Source organism: Puntigrus tetrazona, chromosome 4, assembly GCF_018831695.1.
Source record: "Puntigrus tetrazona isolate hp1 chromosome 4, ASM1883169v1, whole genome shotgun sequence".
Taxonomy (NCBI): Eukaryota; Metazoa; Chordata; class Actinopteri; order Cypriniformes; family Cyprinidae; genus Puntigrus; species Puntigrus tetrazona.
In genome coordinates this window covers 4,024,236-4,046,293 of record NC_056702.1, presented here as the reverse complement: position 1 = coordinate 4,046,293, position 22,058 = coordinate 4,024,236, and the positions used below count along the sequence as shown (strand labels likewise).

Genomic DNA, 22,058 nt, shown 5'->3' with positions numbered 1-22,058 from the left:
ATGCGCGTTTCGTATATAGACTTGCGTGTCTCCTTTGGCTTGCCATAGTGTTGTCGTTGAAAAGTGTCATGGTGGCGTTTAGCACCAAGAATGCGAATTTTACCAACACAAACCTGTCTGAATCGCTTAATTTTGACGGTGTGATCCGTTTTGTCCCTTTCCAGCCACCGCGCGCGTCAAACAGTTTTAGCGAGCGTTTAAAAACGCCGTACCGCGTGAATGTGTCGCTGCTGTAAGCGGATCTGCGCTGATTCTCTCGGTCATCATGAGTGACATACAGCGCGACGATGAGCTCCGGCCGGTCCCCAAAGAGCGAGCCGTGCTCGAGAGTTTCTTCACTCAGCTCGGGATGTTCTGGTTCGACCGCGCCAAGGATTATGTGGAGAAGGAGAAGGACGCCAGTAAGAGCGCGGGGGCCACATGGGCGTCTCTCCTGGCCGCGCTCGCTCACCTGGCCGCCGCAGAGAAAGCCTACCACAACATGACCTTCCTCGGGCAGAAACTAGGTATGGAAGAAGCGTTTGCAATTATGAATTCTATCGAAAACGACAATAAAGTCAGAATTATAATCATGGATTACAGACGTCGATATTTTGAAAATGAAAAGCCACGAATTTGGAAAGATAAGTGGAAATTATAATAAGGTTAGACAAGTCATATTTATGAGATTAAGTCTAAATTTATATTAAATTGATGAGTTGAAAAAATGTCAGGTAGTATTAATGAGAGAAAATAATGACTATCAAAATTGTGATAGACTATAAATTGTAAAGTAACAGCTAAGATACCAAATCATAATTATGATCTAATCAAACCTTAAATATAACAACAAAATTATGAAATAAGAAAAAGGACAAGTTATAATTGGCAGTCAAACAAAGCTATCAATTGACAATTTTTTTTAAATATATGTATATGTAATATGTAATTTATTAATTATCATTATGTGACCCTGGACGTCAAACAGTCATAAGTTGTCATAATAGACAATACATTGTATGGGTCAAAATTATAAATGTTTCTTTTATGCCAAAAATCATTAGGACATTGAGGTTTTTCCAGTGGTATTAAATGTTAAACACTTTGTGATTATGCTAGTAATTCAGTTACATATGATGCAAGATGGGTTTTTTTTTTAACTTTTTTTGACAGAATAATGGCGTGGCGTTTTAGGGAAAAAATAGTATTACCGTAGTATATGTGCCATGATAATATCAGGTGTCGAATATGCCAGAAACATAGAAAAACAAAACAAAAAACACTGCATTGTACTGTACACTTACCAAGTTTTTTTTTGTTTGTTTTGGTTTATTTTAACAGTGTATGATATTTAAATACAGCAGATGGCGCCATGTGGTCATACATAATGCATCTCCATCTGCGTGCTCTGTTATTAAATTAATATTCAGGCTGAAACACTAGAAGTGCCTCCAGCATTGTACTGTTTTAATGCCGTCACATTAATGTACGCGTGTCACGCAGGTGGTCAGTCATTTTTCAGCCGCAAGGATTCCATCAGGACCATCTATACCTCCCTGAACAATGAACTGAAGAAGGTGGTGTCCATGGGCCGCCACACATCCGCAGGCTCCACTCCCAACCTGGAGGACCTCCTGCCCCATTTGTCCGAGCAGCTGTGCCACTTCACACAGGCCAGGATGGAGATCGCAGACTTCTACGAGAAGATGCATTCCCTGGGCAGCCAGAAGACCGTGAACTCTGAGGAGCTCGTGAGCACGCTGGAGAGCATTCTGCAGAAGTACAGTTCCAGGTGGGAGACATGTTTCATTCACTTCATCACAATGAGCAACGGTCTGAGAATGGTTTTAGATTGAGGATCGTCCTGTGGTGTTGTATGTTTTCTCTGCCAGCAGAGGGAGCTGTGGCTCGCCTCACTCAGATTAACCCCTTATTTATTAGCAAAACGTATTTTTTAATGCTCAATACCAGTAAAATAGAAAAAGTATGAAATCTCCACCTCAAAGTAAACAAAAATAAAAGACGAGAATTCTTTTCAAATCTTTACTCAGAAATGGACTTAATAGAAAATGAATAATTAATAAGTAATAAATGTGTATGAAGAGTTAAATTGCAAAAGCGTTTTTTTTTTTTTTTAACAATTCTCAGAAATCGTGTTTTTTCATCGTGCATTCCAATTCATCTCAATCAAACTGTATTTGGGTTATTACATTTTTTTAAAGAGCGTGCGCCATCCTTTTTTTCCCACTGTGCATAATCTCAATCAAACTGCTTTTTGGTTATTTTGACAAAGTAAAAAAAAAACTGCTAACACAAAAACAAATGTACAAAAAAAAAAATCATAATAATAAAAATGGTTTTTAAAGTAAACATACATATATAATTTTTCTATGTTTTTATTAATTTAATATGAAATATATATATATATATATATAATTTTATTTTTTTTTTTTTTTACCCTATAGTCTCAAATGAACTTTCATAGAACATTACCAATAATTTGCCTAAATTGAAATGATAGTAATCTATACACCGTGATGGAACCAAGCTTGTGTGCAGTAACTGATTACAGTCACATTATTGTTTAAGCCCTTTCTAATAAAGATTTGTTTAGCGTCATTTGGATTTTACAAAAATGATCTTGAAAACGAGATACAAATGGAAAATATGGCCTGTTAAAGTGGTAACTGTAAGAGCAGGTGATGTCTGATAAAGCAGTACGTGAGCCCAGCACCTGGTTAATGACATCTGAAGCCGAGCGCTCCCACTGACTGCTCAAGGTGAACTCTGCACTTCAGAGAGAGAGAGATGGAAGAAAGGAAGGATGCCAAACGTTGAGTCATCTCACAAACGTTATCTGATCAATTAATCAGTCAGCCAAGTGCTCAGCAGAGATTTGTTTTTTTGCCAGCGGTGTGACGCTACAGAGTTTGACCTTGAGAAATCAGCCGTGAACTCCATCAAATGGCTGCTGGCCTACAAAGGAAATGCAGATTTGTGTTGCAAAAGTCATTATTTCCAAACAGGTTTCCTCAAACACTCCCGTCTGCCAGTGGCTGGTTAAACATAGCCCCGCCCCTAAACGCTCACTATTGGTTGCTGTGTGAAGATGTTCTCTGAATTGCACTGCGATAGAAAGGACTTTTTTTTTTTTTTTTCTATGAAGAAGCTGACGTTTCTTTCTCTGTCTGTCATTTCCTCGTGCTCTCTTTCCGGCTGCCTGCTAAGACATGTAATTAATGATCAGTCAGGGGTGAAGAATTTTCACGCTGCTGCTGAATGCAGGAGATGTAATGAGCTCTACGCCGCCCTGCAGTATTCATGACTTTCTCCGGCACTAATGAGCAAAGAGAACAAGCTGCTGCAGAGCCGCTCGCTCGCACACAAACGGGGGACAGATTGCAGGATCACAGAGATGTTGACAATCGTCCACCATCTTACATCATCTCTTATTATCATGATATCAGAATTCCATTTCGAATAGGGCTGCATGGTAATATTGATGATATAAAATGTGAAATTGTGAAAAAATACAGGAAATTTTATTTGCTTTATTTAGAGAAAAAAATAATACACATAACTATAAGTTCAGGAGTGCATCTGCGTTTAAAAGGATTTTGATCTGGAAACTGGAACTTTTTTTTATTCTTTTGGAGTCGAACAACGTTGTTACTTTTTACAAGAACCAACTTGCCATAAAATGAACAGAAAAAAAACTAAAAAAACTTATAAAAATATTAATAAATTAATATTAAAAAATATTATAAAATACTGTATGACTATAAATATATTAAATATTATTGAATATACAAAAAATGCTACGAGAGGAATTATGCTTTTAATAGTTATGCATAAAAAAAACAAACATCTCGGAGCTGAAACGCAAAATCATGGACTCTTGATTTGTTTTAGTTTTTTTTCAACATTGTAACACATTAAATTAATCCTGAAATGTTTAAGTTGAAATACTAATACACTATAGAATAATTTATCTAATTAAAAATAATTAAACACAAATAATTAAATCATTACATTGTGTAGATAAAAAAAATGTGACAATTGAGAATATAATAAAAAAAAAAAAATTGTACAGTGTACAAAATTTGAAATCTGCAGTGCATGACGTATTTACCCATGACGTATTGACACTGTGGTTTTTATTTTCTTCTAGATTCCACCATCCAATCCTGAGCCGTCTGGAGAGCAGCTTCCAGGTGGAGGTGGACGTGTTGACGCAGCTGCTGCGATGCCAAGCGCAGATCTCCGAGTGGCGCTTCCTGCCGTCTCTGCTCAACCTGCACGGCGCCCATTCCAAACTCCAGGCGTGGGGTCAGGTGTTCGAACGGCAGCGGGAAACCAGAAAACACCTCTTCGGAGGCCAGTCCCAGAAGGCCGTGCAGCCTCCGCACCTCTACATGTGGCTCCAGCGCCTTCAAGCGACGCTCCTAGCCAAATTCAGCTTCTACTTCCACGAGGCTCTGAGCCGGCAAACGTCGCAGTCCGAGATGAAAACCCTGACGGCTCGGACCTCCCTAGATTACTTCGGCAAGATCTCAGCCTTCATTCGCAAACACGACGCTTCCAACGTCTCCTTGGTCTTTGACAACCGCGGCTCCGAGAGCTTCCAGGGTCACGGATACCACCATCCGCACTCCTACCGGGAAGCTCCCAAAGGCGTGGAGCAGTTTCCGGCCGTCGTGTCGCTCCCCGGCGGAGAACGGCCCGTTACGCATTGGCCCAATGTCATCATGATCATGAGCGACCGCTCGACGGAACTCAACGCTCTGGATAAGGTGGTCCACTTTTATGACGATAAAGTCCAGAGCACCTACTTCCTCACGCGGCCTGAACCGCACTTCACTGTAGTGGTGATCTTCGACGGCAGGAAGTCGGAGAGGGACTCCAACATCGTGGCATTCCTCCAGGAGCTGACGGGATCGCTGAGGAACACCAAACCCTTCACCACACTCAAACCGGGCTCCAAGGGATGAACCGCTGCTTATTTATCAGTACAGGCTATTTTCACTCGAAATATAGTTTATTTTAATAGGATATCGGTTTCTGTTGCTCTTTTATTCACTGCGCTGCTGAAACCCTCGTTGAATGTAATCCGTTTTATCCTGTTCCCTTTGAATGACTATTAAAGAGGTCCAAAAGCTTCTTAATTCAAACACTTTCAGACCAAAGACGAATACTACAACTGTGGCTCTTTTTTTTTTTTTTTTTTTTTTTTTTACTTTCAGCTCGTGTTCCTGCTTAGCTATTGGATTTGCTTTACCGAATGCGAAAGGGACCCACTGCAAAGACTTTTATTGTTCATTTGCCGTGTAACACATTTTAATGGCCATTGGTTTTAACGTTTAGAATAATTTTTTTTGACCATTGTGTACGTTGTCACTTGTGAAATAAAGCTTGGAATTGTGTATTATACTGTACTGACTTCTTAGGGAATATAATTACAGTTATGAACAAACAAAGCCTTTTGGAATTGCACATGTGCATTTCTTTGGGTTGCAGTGACTAACAAAATTGAATCCACTGAATTACTTTATTTAGGTATTTCAATTGGCTTTTAATGTGATTATATTGTACTGTTATTTTATCAAAATCCAGTGAAATATTAGTTTAAAATGGCTCAACTTCTGTAATCTTCTGTAAGCTGAATTTTCCATTAAAAAGGAATTTTACAGTCCTTAGTGTTACATTATAATATGCTGAATTACTGCTAAAGAAACCAATTATCATTATATACATACGAAACCGATATATTTTGTTCTCCATTCTTTGATGAATAATAGCATGTTAAAAAGAACATTTAAATGGTAATCTTTTGTCTTTATTGTGAGTTTAAAGCATTTTTACTAAATAAAAATATGCATAAAAAAGTTCTAAAACTTCTAAATGATAGTGTAGATCAGCGCAGAAAAGTATACAGTTTTGTTTCCAAACATTCTGTGCTTTTAAAGTGTTTATAGTCTGGAAAACCCATGGCCATACTGGTAATTAAAAAAGAAACAAGTAAAAAGAAATGCAGTAAAATGTGCATTTTAGTAATACGAACTGTGATTATTTTCTTGTTACGGTTCACTGCAACCCAATAAAATGCACAGGTCACAGCTGTACAAGAGAGTTGGGATCTGCTCTGAAGGACAGCGGAAAGGATGTACCGGCTTGCATTTAAAAAATGGATGAAGATTAATATAAATCAAAACATTAAAGATTGATAACTTTATACCCATAACTCAAAACAGAGAAAGCAGGCTCGCAAAACATCTGCAAATCCAAAACCACAGTCTGGCCCAATGTCTGATACCACATTGAAAATCTTTAAAATGTAATTTAAAATTAAAGGAATTTTGTGATGTAATATGATCAATAAAACTGGAAAACATGTTCATACAGCTTAAGCAAAAGGAATTAAATATATTTACATTGGAAAAAGTAGTTAGAATGCAAAATAAAATAAGTGGTCTTAGACTTTTGGACCCCACTGAATGGGGGGAAATCTTTATCAATTTACCTCCACTTTGGAATCAGCCAGTTAAGGTGCATGATGGGAAATGATTCCTTGCTTAAAAGGCAGAAATTGTGTCCTCCACTCCTGTGGAGTCATAAAAGCTTCCTTGAATCTTCCTGAATTTTTAACGGCGAGACTGAAATAAGAGCATAGGTTATTAGTGTTCGTGTGTACAAAACATGGATACAGGCAGGAGGATTGTAACATTTAAAGGGACAGCACACCAAAAATCATTATTTTCCATTTTTGTGTTCCATGAAAGTTTTCTATATAATGAAGTAATAACAACAGTGCTGGGTGTTCTGTGTCTTTAAATCACATGTATAATACGTTTTACTCGGTTTTTGTACGAGCCTTTCTATCATACATCAAGAAAAATGTACAACGCGCCATTTTGAGACATATCAACTTTCCTTTATTTCAAAGACATTCAGTTTCGACACATTTTAAAATGCACTGGAACATGATTTAATGCTACATGCCAATACAATCCTATACATGAAAGTGCGACATCACAATGGATTAAATGTACATATTTATTATTCGTTCAGGTTATTAAATATCTGGAAATAGCTCTAGCGTTATTATTATTATTATTTAACTTGGGGAACGACTCTTCAGAGAGCGACGGGAGCACACACCCTTGGCAGACTAGGCTCCTGCATTCAACATGCATCCTGAAAGGCACTTTCATGTGAACACAGTGTGTGTGTGTGTGTGTGTGTGTGTGTGTGTGTGTGTGTGTTTGTGTGGGAGGGTGGGGAGATAATCTCGAATTGCTTGGAAAATCGAATATACGGCAACAAGCGGACGCGGTCGTATGAAAGAGCACCAGTAAGAAATGAAGGTAAAAAAATAGAACAGGTAGAAAAACATAAGAGCAGCAGTCAAAAAAAGTGGAAAAACAATCATCGTTAGTGTATAAAAAAGTGAACCAAGGCCGTTCGGTCTTAAACCTACTCACCCTCATGCATATTTACACACTGGACTAAACACCCTCGATCTCACACACGCACACACACTCTCTATCCCGCACACACACACACACACACACAAACCCACAATCTTGTCTACAAGTGCAGTGCACTCTTTTTAGCTCTCTTTTACTCTCTCTCTCTCACACACACACACACACACACACACTCTCAAACACTTAAATTGTCATGTACAAGCATGAATTATCCATCATCTAGTACTCTGAACTACTCTAAGCGCATTTTATCATGCAAAAACCCCCACACAGACACACACAGGAGAGCCATGTATGGTTAGTGTGCTCCAAAGAGTCTGCCATTGACGATATCGTACAAACACACGTACACTGGAAGCACAGGGGACGCTGAAAATCAAGGATCGAACACCGTTATCGTCCATTAGTGGAGCAGCAGTGGAAATTGTACTTGAACGACCGGAGGGAGGGCGTGGCCTTTTGCACTAACTTTCGGAATTTTCTTCGCAATCCTCCCCAGAAGGTCTTATTTGCGCCTTCGGTGTGATGTTTCATTAAAGCTTCGTTCGCGCGTTTGCCCTCGGAATGTTAGGGTTGTGTCCCTCCCATGTCGTCCAATCAGGCTTCAGGGTTTGGTTTCCACGGTAAAGGGGGAGGTTCATCTGGTGATCAAGGCTTAGCGTGGTATTTTTTCGAGTGAAAACAGGAAAAACAGTGGAACATTCATGGAATACATTCTGTGTTCTTCAGTCGCCTTGCGGGAAAGGCTAAGTGAACGAAATAAAATAAACGAAATTACATTCCCCATCAAAGTGAAACAGCTATTTTCCCAAGAGGCACCGGGAGTCCTGTAACTCGAATCGAAGCATCAAAAAAAAAGCAGCAGCAACTTATAAAAAACAGCGTTTTCGACACATCCCTCTTGTGGTAGTAAGGCCTAACAAATCAAAGCACTCAAAATACATTGCACCGACTCAATGGAACATTTCCCCCCCCCAAAAAACCCAACAACGGTACTTCCTGTACAAGCAGTCTCTCTCCGCTGTCTCTGAATGTGTTCCTCGTAAATGTATCTACACACAGACACGGTAAAGTCCTATTCACTTTGAGAATACACACACACACACACACGCACGCACGCACGCACGCACACCACCCTGACAACACATTTATGGATATAATATCGTAGACTAACGCTATCAGACCGCTCTGCGCATAAACTAGCTATCGGCCGTACAATCATGTCATTATTAAGTGATTAACCCTGTTCTTCGAGCAGTCGTCGAGTCTTAAACCCTGTTTCCTTCGGTTGAACCCATTGGCTTACATAGTGCCGGATTTGTCGCCGCTGAAACTCGAGGGTGGATTCTGGGGCTGCTGGGAAGGTGGAGGGTTGGCTTTGGGGAGAATGGGCGGTTTGGGCCGCAAAGCGGGTGGACGGAGCGTCACGCCCATACGGGGCGAGGCCACGGGTTTGAAGGTGGCAACGGGGTCGTTGGAGCGCCGGGACGAAGGGCCGGGCAGAGGTGGGAGAGGAGGAAGGGGGCTGATAGGGCTGAGGGGGCTCGGGGAATCTGACGGGCTGGACAAGCTGGAGGGGGTGGAGCCGGAAGGGCAGGATGGGCTGCTCTTCACCTGCTCCAGGGTGTCCAAAACCAGGTCAGGAGCAGCGGTCTTCCCGTTCTGCCTTTCCAGCTCACGCAGCTCGTTCAAGGCCAGGCTCATGGTTTCCTCTAAATCCTGGAGAGAGAGAGAGCATTAACTGTACGAGTATCACTAACATGACACGTTGGGTTATTTGAGCGTGCATGAGTGCCCACGTATGCAAATCTCACGAAACCTGTCACAGACATACAGAAAGTGTGTTTAACTGTAAAAATGTCAAAAATCGTTTTAGTTTCCATATGCAAAATAATTTAATTTCTTTCAATTCTGGGACTGAAATGCGAGGAACGTGTTTTTGTGAGATTTGACCATTTGCATGGGTTTTCACAACAAACCTGTGCCATTGTGTGCGGGTTCAGCGTCTGGGAGCGTTGAATGGGTAACCCACAATGCAGTGTGGACGGTGACTGGCGTATCGGAGGACTCTCCCGCTCTCTGTCCCTGCGCAGGGACTCGTGGCGGCTGATGTTGGCAGTGACGTTGCCGTTGGAGGTGGCGTCGTGTCCTGTGCGTCGGTGGTGCTCAGGACTGTCCACACAGCTGTTTCCACGCAGCAGCTCCCGCGGGCTGAAATGCCCCGTTACCGTCACCGTTACGGGAGGAGAGCTGCGTTCCAGACCATTGCCGTGACAGTGACCGTCGCTTAAGCGTCCAGGGACACGCCGCAGAAGGGCTTCGGTCCGCTTCCGGTGTCTGAAGAGAGGAAGGAGGGATTAATAAAGTGACTAGGTGACTGAATGCCAGTGTGTGTGTGTGTGTGCTCACCGGCTGATGAAGGTCTCAGGGATTCTTGGTTCAGTAGGAGACGTAAGCGACCGTCTGGAGCTCACTTCATCTGAAGGTGTAGTGCTGGACTCACTGTCTGTCTTCTGGCTCAGAGTGTCTGACATGGCCTCATCCCTGAAATACATAATAAATGAGGAAATAAAATTTGCCAGTTTGTTATGTAAAAAGAACCAACCTTCAAATTCCTTACAGTTACTATGAGCATTTCTTTACTATAGACGTTAAGTGGGAATAAGTCACTACTGTTAAAAATAAAATAATAAAATAAACATCTAATAAGTCACTTGTCAGATTGTGTACACAGCACCATCATTTTTTTAATGTTTTTAAAGCAGCAGTATTAAGCGGAAAGCAGTCACCACCAAACTAAAGTAAACCAAATATAATTAAATTTAAAAAGCAATGAAATTTTACATTGTTTAGAGGAGGTACCAAAGTTGATTTATTATGGTTTTGAATTAGTAACATTAAGTCAAATTAATCAGCACTGTTTAAAATAAAATAAACATTTAATAAATGATTTTCATGCTTATTAAGTGGAAATTAGTCACCAGTGGAAAAAACTAAAATAAACTGAACTAGACCTAATTTGTTTTTAGTTTTATTAGTCACCACTAAAATAACAAATTAAAAATAAAATAAAATGTGATTTCTCAAACTGTGAGATAGAGATACCATGATTTTACAATAAAATGTGTCTGCTATAAAATTCTTTTTTTTTCCCTATCTTGTTGAATATGTCGATGAAGCATGTGAACTCACTCCTGCAGCGTGACGTACTGGTGTGGTATGAGGCCGTCAATGCCGTTGTGTCGTCCCTCCCACCAGTCTTCAGACGCTCTCTGAAACAGCAGCAGAGTGGCTCCTTTTTTAAAGGTCAGCTCCCGTCCGGACCGTCCCACATAGTCAAACTTCGCTATGGCCTCTACAGGCTCCCCTTCTGAAAAGAAAGACAGATTCAGCATTCTGTATTTCTGCGGTTAAGAAAAGCGAACAATCTCCTCATATATTTACCCTCCTCGCTCGTCTGTGTTTCAGTCCCTCCGTCCTGCTCCCCTTCTTCAAACGCTCCAGGCTCACTGTACGGACTTTCACTTAAAGAACACAAAAAGATTATCAACATACTGCAATACACTTTAAAAATGAATACGGTAAGCGGTTACACAGATAAACTCACCAGTACTCCGTATTGCTCATGCACTTCTCATAAACGGGTCCCTCGAGCTCTTTGGTGTCAGGGAAGATGGTTTCATGATGGATGATGATGGTTTTGACGACCTCGTTGACATGAGCCTGACATGAGACCTGGTCCAGGAGGTCCGGGGTGGGCATCAAAGTCGGACCGAAGCATATAGCTAAGTTTCCAGGGTCCATCATGTTCTCATCACTGTACTGGGACAAGCTGCGAAGGCAAACACGATGCATTAAATTGTCTCCTGGGTTCACTGCTATATTTATGCGTTCTCAATCAGAGCGTCATTCTGTTATTTGTGTGCATGAGTCATAAATTTCATATCGCACCTTTTCTTTTTGCACCTTTACCCAACACTCTCGCTCCCAGCCTCCCTCTGTCTCTCACGGCACAGAGGTGGGAGAGGATTTAATTTCCGGTGTGAAAATGGATGCTTAGTTTAGCTGCATTTCTCCTATTCAACGAGGCGCTTCAGATTCGCTGCTCAATCAGTTGTGTTCGTTTGGAAGTAGAAATACTGATGAATATTTCATACCGAGTACATACATGGAAGAGTTTGCATGTGGGTTTACTTTGCTACTCTTTTGGGACAAAACTGTCAACATGAATCAGCTAAATATAGCAAAACATTCCTTCGAGGACATCTGAAAGTTTCTAAAAAGTGATTTAGAGATATAACAGGTTATTGCTTGTTAGAAGTGACATTAAGTGTACATATAACATTTATAATGTTCCTTAAAGTTTAAACATTTTTTAAACATACACACACTTATTTATATTATTTAATGTTGGTTGTTTTCTTTTAGGGTCTGTATTAATACATTATATAAAATAACATAAAAAAGTATAATATTAGTAGCGCTGTCAAATAATTATTCACAATCAAAAAGGTTTTCCTTTACATAATATATTTGTACCATGTGTATTTAATATGTATATATTAAACACGCACATACATATACACATATATTGATAATGTATAAATTCAATAAATAAAATTTTTTATTAAATATACAGTATGTTTGTATTTATATATACATAAGAAATATACAATGTATAAACAAATATATATATTTAAAAATGCGATTAATCGCAATTAATCATTTGACAGCACTAAATATTAGTAATAAATCATTTATATCGGGTTATTATTGTAAACATTTTAATAAGTAGAAGTACTACAATAACACTATGCACTAAAATAAATAAAAAGCTATTATAGTCAATATATATTTATACAGTTACTTAAAATATTACAGAATGATAGAATTGAATAATTACACTTAGCTTTATATGAAAGCAGCACACAGTCTGTGTAGTGAGTCCTATTTGCTCTAGCTACATAAATGTGTGTGAATACTCACTGGTTGAGAAACGCAAACAGGTATCTCATGACCACGAGTGTTGGCCGTGGTGTTGTGGTCAAGATCTTGCGGATGGACAGGGCACGTTCATACAAACTCTCCGTTCCTGTTGAGTGCACATGAACACGCAGGTTCAAGAACAAGGAAAAGCAGACGTCCCGTGTGCTCAAACAGGCAGGCTCTGTTATATTCACATGAAAAGACAGCAGCTGTCCAAACTCCCCAGGAAACCCGAGTACTTAGCACCCTGTCATTTCCCGAACGCTTTTGCCACCGTTTCTCACACACACACACACACCTTTCCTTTTCTTTCCTTCCTCTATTCTGCTTCATACACATACGTGCACACACATATGAACGCAGGGAAACAAGCACTCACGGACGCAGGCGATGAGATCGTTGAACTTCTCCTTGGGGAAAAGCGGGTTGTCCAGGTTGCGGAAGTACATTTTCAGCACGCCTGCTACCGAGTTAATGTCATGGTTATTCTCCTCGTCAGTCAAGGGGTCGTTCCCTGGGAAACAGTCGCTATGATGAGAGCGTATCCATGGTGATAGATCTTTTTCATTATAATCAACGGTTTTCACATCATTTGAACACTGAGTTTTCAAAAAGCCATCAGCATTTATTATTAAAGAATCACAATCGTAAATGTTTTAATTTAAAAGAAGACTGGTATATATATGCAAAAAATTAAATAAAGTGAAGTTACATAATTATGAGAGTTATTTACATCACGGCATTCACAAACCTCGTTCAAAAGAGTTCTTGATGTCATTGACTTCCACCTGTGACCCTGAAACCCTGAAAATACCCTGGTGTTGCAGACCTAGAAGAAGAAAAAAAATAATTACACCATAATGTGAATGCATGTGTTTGTCAATGTTTGTATTATTCATCAGATTATATGCATTTCTTACCATATAGATTAATAAAGCGAATGCAGCTCTCTACAATCAGTGGGATGGCTTTCCCAGAATCCTGTGTGCAGATAAAAATATCCCAATACTCATAAAGTTGCACAAAATGTGAAATGTGTGTGCTGGTAGAGGTGGAAACCGAGGCGGCCGTTACCTGGTGCCTGCTGTGGGAGTTGCGTCGACGGCTAAGTGGCAAAAGAGAGAGAAACACAACCGAAACAAGGGATTTAGCATTCAAAAAGGTCATGAGAACCTTTACAAATATCAAATGGACCTTGTGATGCAGAGAAGTATGTGTAAAAAGGGCATTAAAAGAAGGTCAGACATAGATAATGAGATTTACCTGGTTGTCATGATGTCTGCTCGGTATCCTGTGGATATAGATATTATTATATTTATCTTGGTTTTATTCACATGGATCTGTTTACAAAAACCTCAGTGTTCTAGTGTGAATGGTCATTCAATACGCATTTTATGAAAAAGTGTTGATGCAAATTTATATAATCATGTTAAACAGATAAACTGACTGTGTCTTGCTATATTATTAATATTAGTAGTAATAATACTAGTAGAAACAGTATTAATATTAATATGTAATTTAATAAATCAAAGATTTACAAGCAAAAAATAAGGAAAATAAGAAAAAATAATAATATAATTTTATCTAAAATATTAATATAAAAATTATTATTATTATTCATTATTAGCAGCTGCAGCAGCAGTCGCATACAACAGTAAATAAAGCATTTGATCATAATAATCACACATTTAGAGTGAAATGCAACATCACCTTCAGATATGCTCCTCTTCAGCATGTCATGTTTGGCTTGTAATTTAGCGATGAGATTACTGCCTTCCAGATACTCCTTCAGCTTCTGCAGCCACACAAATACACAGTCAATAACAATCCAATTACACTGGAAACTAATGATCTAATTAGTCCTGGTCATCCTTCAGTAGCCATAAACTTAGTTTAAAGATGCAGACATTGCTTGAGGCTAAAACGTGACCATTGATCCAGGGGTCAAACCGCTACAAAACTACAGTGTAACCAGATCATTGGCTGCAAAGGGTGACGTAAGGAGAATAGATATGGTGACTGCGCCGTTTTCTTGGTCGGCTGCAAGTTAACTGTCTTATTAAACGCCATATTTCTACAACAGGGCCGGTGTGAGCGAGTGTGTGAGGGCCAACGTTTACTGTGAAATAGAAGAGCTCTGTTTCCTGCTGGTTGGCGCGTCTCTTGGCCAGGCTGGGTTTGCTGAGGTAAGTGTCTGATACGCTGGATTTGACCGACTCAGTGGAGCGACTGTGCTGGAAGCTCTCGGACACGTCGTAGTCTTCCATGTTCACCATGTCCTGGATAGTGCTGAGCGTGGCCTCCGACGTCTTTTTCACCTTCAGAGGGAACATGGAGAGTTTGATTCAACAGAAAGCGAGTGGGGCGTTTCTTAATGTTAGCGTACCGAAGTAGCATATAAGAATGATTTCTGAAGGATCGCGTGACACTGAGTATTGGTTATATTCAGCTTTGTCATCACATTAATAAATTACATTATACAGTACATAAAAATAGAAAACCGTAAAAATAGTAATTTCACAATATTTGATCAAATGACTGAGTATTATCATGTACAACCAAGCTAATAATAGAACGGCTTGTACTTTTTGTTGAGTGACAATCACACAATGTATTCAGGAATTGGTCCGTAGTCATTTAGAGCAGCAAGGATTTAGGAATATCCCGCACACACATCCGTACACCCCTGGGTCTCTACGGTCTACGCTCACTGCGGTAATACAGCGTTCATCAGCACTTCTGCTCTGTCCTTCACATGCTGAGAGCTGCAGGAAACAGCTGGCCTGCCAACAACTAGCGATAAACAACCACACACTCAAACAGAGACGGAGAAGATGGAAACAATATGTATGAATGCGTCTGTGGCTGTGAAGGAGCGAGGTGGCGTGCATGTATAATACCTGACGACAAAGACAGAAGAAATGAGAGGGGAAAGGAAATGGAGAAGGTGTGTACGCCTGTCATCTCATTCTTTATCCTCAGTGGGGGAACCGCAGCTGCCGAGGTGCTCATTCAAGGGGAAGAGATTGTGCGCATGTGTGTGTGTGTGTGTGTGTGTGTGTGTGTGTGTCTCACCTCTTCATTTTCGATCTTCAGCGTGGAGAGGCGCGACTGCAGCTGCTGGAATCGGAGGAGGAGCTCAGCTTGCACCTGCGGCAAGGCCGTGATTTGACTCACCTGAAATATCAACATGCATAAATACACATATTACAGAAAGCGTTCAGCAGAACAAACCAATCATTTGATCTCATTTATTATTAAAGCGGCCTTTTTGCCATTATCAAGGACACGGATAGTAAAAAAGGTCGGGAAATGATATGGAGAACAGCGCGGTGTCGGATAAAATATGTTGCAAGCCAGACTTGAATTTGCATTGCTCAAGCGACCACCAAGGTTCTGCACGGTAACTACAAGACCACAGATGTGACTAAATTTGACACGCATGGAAATTCTGTGTGAAATTGGAGAACGTGTGAATTAACAAGCTCAACCATATGTTTCAGTATACGTTTGTTTTGTTCTCAACACTTGAGGGTTATATCAAATTATATATTTGTATGAAAATAGTAGTAGTAGTAGTTTTTAGATTCTCTAAGCGGCCACCACTTTTAAATCACCTTTTTGGCTTAACTAATTCATTTTAAATGGTCCTGTGGTGTGACAAATGAGTTTGTAAAAAAATTATGAACAATCCATTTGGCCCCAATTTTTATGAGGTCATCAAACTATGTTTTTAAATGCTATTTAAAACAGTTTTAGGAAGACAGACTCCTGTATGCTTAATTTAAACAATTAAAATAAATTAATGCTAAAAATCATACTATTATGTGAAGGCGTATCACAAAAACACGAGTTGTTCCACATAAACAAGTAAAATTCACATTGTAATTACTTCTTCGATGGTCATGTTTCCCAATTAGAACTGAATGTTTTAGTTAAGAAATGGAGTTTCCCCACAGTTCACAGTCTAGTCAAGCACAGGACAATTTCAAACAAACATTCAAATGTGATTTTTATTGATGAAATGAATTTATTTTTTGCTGTCTAGCCAAATTATGAAGATATGCAACAGCACAAATTTATTCCTTTCATACGCAGACGTCGATGTAGTGTGAATGGCTTGTATGTGTGCAGTTTGGACACTAGGTGGCATGTGACCTGGTCTCCCATGTGTGGTTGAAAGGAGAAGCGTGCAGGAGGGGTGAATGCTGTAGGGTGAGTCTCCATAAAGCGCTGCCGGTCATTACTGGGGTCCAGCCCCTCCACAGCCCCCTCCAAAATATCCAGGCCCTCGTGCCGAGAGGTTTCCAGGCTGTATTCTGCTGACAGGTAGGTGCGCAATGCCCGGCTCAGGCCTGCATGGTAGCCGAGGTCACAACACTGTTAAAACACAAACACAGCAGCAGGCAATTTTAACAGAGAAGAGAGCGTGAATAGTGTGGATTTGTGTGGCGCTGTCAGTCAAACCCGATTACGACGGATGAACCATTGCTTTAAAGCATTTATCTAGAAATTATCCTCCGGGGCTTGTGTTCTCAGGGTTAATTTGAAGGGTTTTTCATCCAGGCTTTTACTGTATCTCACTTCCCACCCCCACACAATCTCTTTCCCTCTTTTACCCACCCACGTACACAAATTCTCCTGCTGTCTTTATCTCAGTGTGAGCAGGTTTGACCTCTGTGAAGGTCAAAGAGACGCAGCGCTCCGATCGGACAGATACTGCTGACCACCATCAGCCTGCTGCAAACTCTAATGAGCAAAACAACAGACACAGCAAACCCAGTGTGAGAAATGGCTCCTCTCTTCACCATTGAAGAATCTCCTCGCCTCACTGGACAGTAGATTAAGTGTGCTACATATTTAATAAGATCTTATAAGACTTTGTGTGTGGAAAGTAGGTAGTGTGCAGTATGTACATTAACTAATGAATTACTACAGCTGTAAAAAGGATCGTAGTACAATACATGGGACACTCTATCCCGCAATGCAATGGACAACTTCACCTTCCATCTTTAATGTGATAAAATGAAGACAAACTGGTGATAGACAGAAAATAGATAGATGACAGAAAGAAAGAACGACCGGCAGGGTCATAGATAGATCAATGATTGACAGAAAAGCAATAGAACGACAGAAAAATAAGAACAATAGAACAATAAAAGAACAGACCGACAAGTACTGCAGATAAATAGAGAGAGAGAGAGAGAGAGAGAGAGAGAGAGAGAGAGAGAGAGAGAGAGAGGAGAGAACATTAGAATGATAGAATGATAGATAGATAGATAGAACAATAGATAGATAGATAGATAGATAGATAGACACAATGATAGATTAAACAACAGATCTAACAAACGATGGAATGATAGAAATACACTGAGCGATAGATAGATGGACAGAGTAAAAGATAGAGTTTAGGACAGTATACCCTGTTCAGCAGGAACAAGTGTGCTAGTTTTCCATTCAAAACATGGCCTGTTTCAGAATGTGCTAATGTGTGCTTGTAATTAAAGGCTTAATCTCCATCCCGTCCTGCCTGTTACAGGGTGCGTTTGTCTCTAATTAAAGGCAGTGTAGGCTGCCTTAATTAGTGATTATTAATCAGGACTATAATTCATTACTGTGCTTGGTGAAAAAGCAAATAAACACAACTATAACACCATGCCCTTCATGCAGTGGCAATTTCCTGCCGTCTACTCACAATCTGTACATTACAGTACACAGCCCTAATCAGATACTCACGTCAATCAAATGCGACAGGTCTTGGATGTAATATTTAAACAGAGAAGCGTTCGTGGCCTCCAGAGTCAACAGATATTCATTCCGAGCTTTCATAACCTTCAGTTTGTTCTCCGAGTACTTGGCTTGGCGCTGGGAGGGGGAGAAAGAGGGGTTGAAGGAGAGAAAGAAGGACAAAGTGTTGAGTAAGTGCTATATCTCCATCGAGGCAGGAAGATAAAATGTTTTTATTGACGGCCTATCGACTAACTTGTTTCTAATGGAAGTGTGTTAGCACAGTTAGGCTTGGCTTATGTCTGCGTCTCTGTGATCGTAATTGCTCCTTTAATTAAAGTTCCTCGGCTGCTGGTAAAACCCACATATCTTTTACGGCAACATTATCATTGAATCAAGCAAGCATCCTGACCTTATAGTGTCGATAGTGTCACAGTCTGACTGATATTTGAGTGAAGATGTACACTACCATTCAAAAGTTTGGGGTCAGTAAAAAGGTTATGAAAGAAATGCAAATCAAGGCTGAATTTGATAAAAAATGCAGCAAACAAACACTGTGAAACAATAACCAACAACAACAAAATTTTAGTTACTTTTTAGATACATTTTAAAATGTAATTTATTCCTAGGATGCAATGCTAAATTTGGTCGGATAAAAAGAAAGTAAAAAAACGGCATTTGTTTCAGTTTTACTTTATTAATATTTCTACTGTGACTTTCAGCAATTTAATGCATCATTGATAAATGTAAAAAACCTTTGAATGGTAGTGCATGCACATTTTAAATTTATAAGTGTATAATTATTCTCATACAATACATCAAACGGAAAAATGCACTGTTGACTCTGTCCATCGGGATATCCTGTCTGCCTATTTTGTCCAATACTGTAACAATTGCTCATTCTAACCTCTCCTCCCCCTTATGAAAGAGAGAAATGAATGCAGTACCAAACGAACACACGGTGCGTCATGGGGGTGTTTGAACTGGAAAATTAATGTTCTGAAGACAGACTACTATATGTAATATATATAGACTGCTTTATTTACACAGTCTGACATTATAGTCTCCTGAGTCAGTTTATGCTGGTGTGGGACAATACTGTGCCCTAAAAACATGGTTATCAATGGTCTTCCGTTACAGAATAGTTTGCAAAATGGCTGCGCTTCTTTGCTTTTTTTCCCTAGACTCTGCAGTGAACATTTCTATAAATACTCTCTGATCGCACATGCTTTCCACCGAATTACTTCATAATTCCAGTTCACAATATTTCATCAAGACAAACGAACTTTGCACTATTTCTGGAAACACATCTGGCACATTAAAATTCAAGGAATCTAATTTGCATAGTGGATAAAACTCTTAGATTGTAAACACATATTAGGCAAAACACATACAGAGGCAACAATACAACAGAAAAGAAAACTGCAAAAGATCTGGAAGTCACCTTCTCTTTCATCTTCTGGATTTTGCGGGCAGCGTTACGTCGCTGATGGCGATCTTCGGTGCGCAGGCTGAAGACGGCCTCTCCGCCCCGGCCCTGTCGCTCACCCTGCCTCTCTGCCTCCTTTAGCTTATTCTCTGCACTTAGGGTCTCGGAGTGATACATGTGATAGGTCTTCATCACCTGCAGGAGGCAGAGCAGATGGAACACTACATTACCCACAATCCCTCACATCCAAGCCCAAAAACTTCCTGCAGAATGCAAACCGTCCTACTGAGTCCTTCGGATTTATAAATGTCTATTGTACATCATGCAATGACTGCCATATGAAAAACGTAAACGTAGCGTTACTTGTTCACCAATGAATTCTCTTCAGTGAATGGGATTGAGACTGATAAAAACATCAGAATAATGCAAAAGTATGCATATTTGTACTAAACAAATACATAACTATATTTCAAAACCATTGGTTTTATTGGTAAATCCATAATATTGCTGTTTGTACAACCAAAAAGTTGTCTCGTCTGAATCAGGTTTTTGTGTCACAAGATATTAATTAATGGATGGGAGTCCATGTGATGTTTGGATTCTCATTCTGACGGCACCCATTTACTGTACAGGAGCCATTGGTGAGCAAGTGATATGATGCTACATTTCTGTTCAAATCTGTTCTGGTGAAGAACCAAACTCATCTTGGATGGTTTGTTTTAAGCAACATTTATTTTTACTATTCCTTTAATATGATATGCTCATGATTGACCAGCATGAAAAGTGGTTTTTGGAGACACTCGACTGTCAAAAAACACTCCTCACTACAAGCTAAATCATGCAACATGCGTCCTGCTCTGCCTTCAAACTCTGATGTAAATCCTTCTCAACAGGGACACAAAACTGCTTACATGAGGGCAGCAGTGAGGTGGAAACTTCCTGAACTTTGAGTACTTTGGTTCAGAGAATTCATCTAATTTTTAGTGTGCATTTCTCATGTTAAAGGTAAGCTCAGCTGACAGACTTAATGTGCGCTGTGTGTTTTTGTTTTATCAAGGTTATTTATGCAAGAGTTGCCGGCTTTTAAGACTTCAGTCCTGTCAAACAATCTCGCATTCAGGTCAAATATTCACAACTGCACATGAAAAAAATTACAGACAAAATTTCTGTCAACAGGAAAGGTTCCCACCCAGCATTAAAATGGAAAAGACTCATCCATGCATGCATTTCTTTTTTTCAGTTATTTTTTTGTGTGCCATCTTACCTCTTTTGCATAATTTTTAAGTCAATCAACTGAGCTGTAAAGGTAAATGTCATGTCACCGATTTTTCTAAAGCTGCATAAAAAGATGTAGTTTGGGACTGTATGAGTTCCTGCGGTACCATCACGTCAAAGACAGAAGCTGTAAAAAAATTCTAAGTCTGAAAATTTATGCCGGTCAGAATGGTTTCAAATAAACATCTGCATATGTTGCAGACAAAAGGAAAACAGCCATCAAGAAGCAAAAAGCAACGCGGAAATTTTGAAACTAGTAAATGAAAGATAGATGAAGCTATACAGTTGAGTTCTGGAAGAAGAGAAGTGAGAGAGTGTCGGTGATGGAGGGGTGAATTACGTATTGATGGAATGACAATATGTGAGAGAAAAGCACCAGCAAAGCGAGGGGATGAAAAAGTAATCCAAAAAGAGATTGAAGAGATGATGAGAGAGAATGAGACAAGCTCACCGTGTAGAGTTCGTTAAGAATCTTCATCAGGTCTTCTTGCAGCTGGAAAATGATCTCTTTGCTCTGTGGGCCAAAAAAAAGATAAAAACCACACAAGATGTGTTATAATGGACAGAGTAAGGGCCGAGCTGGGTCAACTCTATACAGCCAAGCATTATTGTCCTCGCTTTGTCAATTCTGAACTAATACGATAGATCAAAACAACTCAAATGCACACTTTTGGACAAAAAGTTGCTTTTTTTTTTTACTTCTTTAATCAGTCGTTGTAGGCAGTACTTTCTTGACCTGACCTTTTGGGTCCTTCAGAAGTCACAGCACAGATTTTCTTTTAAGTCAGTTTTAATACGTTTCTTGAAAATTCATTGTAAATAAATAGTTTTAAACTACAGGAAACCAAAATGAACACAAAGATTGCACTTAAACTGCATCTTAGTATCTGTATCTCCTGTATCCTGTATCTTACACTGTCATTTGTCTTTGACCCTTCTACTATTGTTATTACATTAACGCTGATCTACTAGTGTCGTGCAGAAAGAGAAATTTGCTTCCTATAAATAAACCACCACTGCGTTGGATTCTACAGAGACAATGTCTGAATAATGAATGGTGAATTCACATAAAATAAAACCACAGCCATGCACACGATCTGAGAAAGTCGGGTTTAGGAGTCTGACAATTATACTGAAGGAATTCAAACAAACGGCTAGAAAAATTCTAGAGTGTA

At 39.7% G+C, this 22,058-nt stretch overlaps 2 protein-coding genes across 6 annotated transcripts in view; one reads left to right on the top strand and one right to left on the bottom strand.

Moving 5' to 3' along the window:
- The first annotated feature begins 2 nt into the window (after positions 1-2).
- kics2 (KICSTOR subunit 2) lies at positions 3-5,402 on the top strand. The gene is made up of 3 exons (XM_043237750.1): positions 3-506; positions 1,483-1,771; positions 4,151-5,402. The coding sequence occupies exons 1-3, from the start codon at positions 266-268 to the stop codon at positions 4,968-4,970; spliced, it is 1,350 nt and encodes a 449-aa protein (XP_043093685.1). The 5' UTR covers positions 3-265; the 3' UTR covers positions 4,971-5,402.
- A 1,486-nt stretch (positions 5,403-6,888) lies between these two features.
- srgap1b (SLIT-ROBO Rho GTPase activating protein 1b) overlaps positions 6,889-22,058 on the bottom strand; it is a 31,065-nt gene continuing 15,895 nt past the window's right edge. For 4 of the 5 annotated variants that reach the window (XM_043237723.1, XM_043237725.1, XM_043237721.1 and 1 more), the window contains 19 exons: positions 21,335-21,397; positions 19,624-19,803; positions 18,189-18,317; positions 16,611-16,832; positions 15,528-15,629; positions 14,573-14,770; positions 14,163-14,247; positions 13,716-13,743; positions 13,527-13,557; positions 13,373-13,433; positions 13,204-13,281; positions 12,832-12,966; positions 12,453-12,558; positions 11,074-11,298; positions 10,911-10,990; positions 10,659-10,836; positions 9,876-10,010; positions 9,446-9,803; positions 6,889-9,185 (listed from right to left, as the gene is read on the bottom strand). In XM_043237723.1, coding sequence (XP_043093658.1) covers positions 8,769-9,185; positions 9,446-9,803; positions 9,876-10,010; positions 10,659-10,836; positions 10,911-10,990; positions 11,074-11,298; positions 12,453-12,558; positions 12,832-12,966; positions 13,204-13,281; positions 13,373-13,433; positions 13,527-13,557; positions 13,716-13,743; positions 14,163-14,247; positions 14,573-14,770; positions 15,528-15,629; positions 16,611-16,832; positions 18,189-18,317; positions 19,624-19,803; positions 21,335-21,397 — 2,811 coding nt within the window. In that variant the 3' untranslated portion in view covers positions 6,889-8,768. The remainder of the gene's footprint in view (positions 9,186-9,445; positions 9,804-9,875; positions 10,011-10,658; positions 10,837-10,910; positions 10,991-11,073; positions 11,299-12,452; positions 12,559-12,831; positions 12,967-13,203; positions 13,282-13,372; positions 13,434-13,526; positions 13,558-13,715; positions 13,744-14,162; positions 14,248-14,572; positions 14,771-15,527; positions 15,630-16,610; positions 16,833-18,188; positions 18,318-19,623; positions 19,804-21,334; positions 21,398-22,058) is intronic. The other variant, XM_043237724.1, reaches the window with a different exon arrangement.

Excerpts from the sequence above, each read along its gene's own strand:
- kics2 (XM_043237750.1), top strand. The coding sequence starts at position 266 with ATGAGTGACATACAGCGCGACGATGAGCTCCGGCCGGTCCCCAAAGAG. Across the intron at positions 507-1,482 it reads CTTCCTCGGGCAGAAACTAG|GTGGTCAGTCATTTTTCAGC; the intron begins GTATGGAAGAAG and ends CGTGTCACGCAG. Across the intron at positions 1,772-4,150 it reads CTGCAGAAGTACAGTTCCAG|ATTCCACCATCCAATCCTGA; the intron begins GTGGGAGACATG and ends ATTTTCTTCTAG.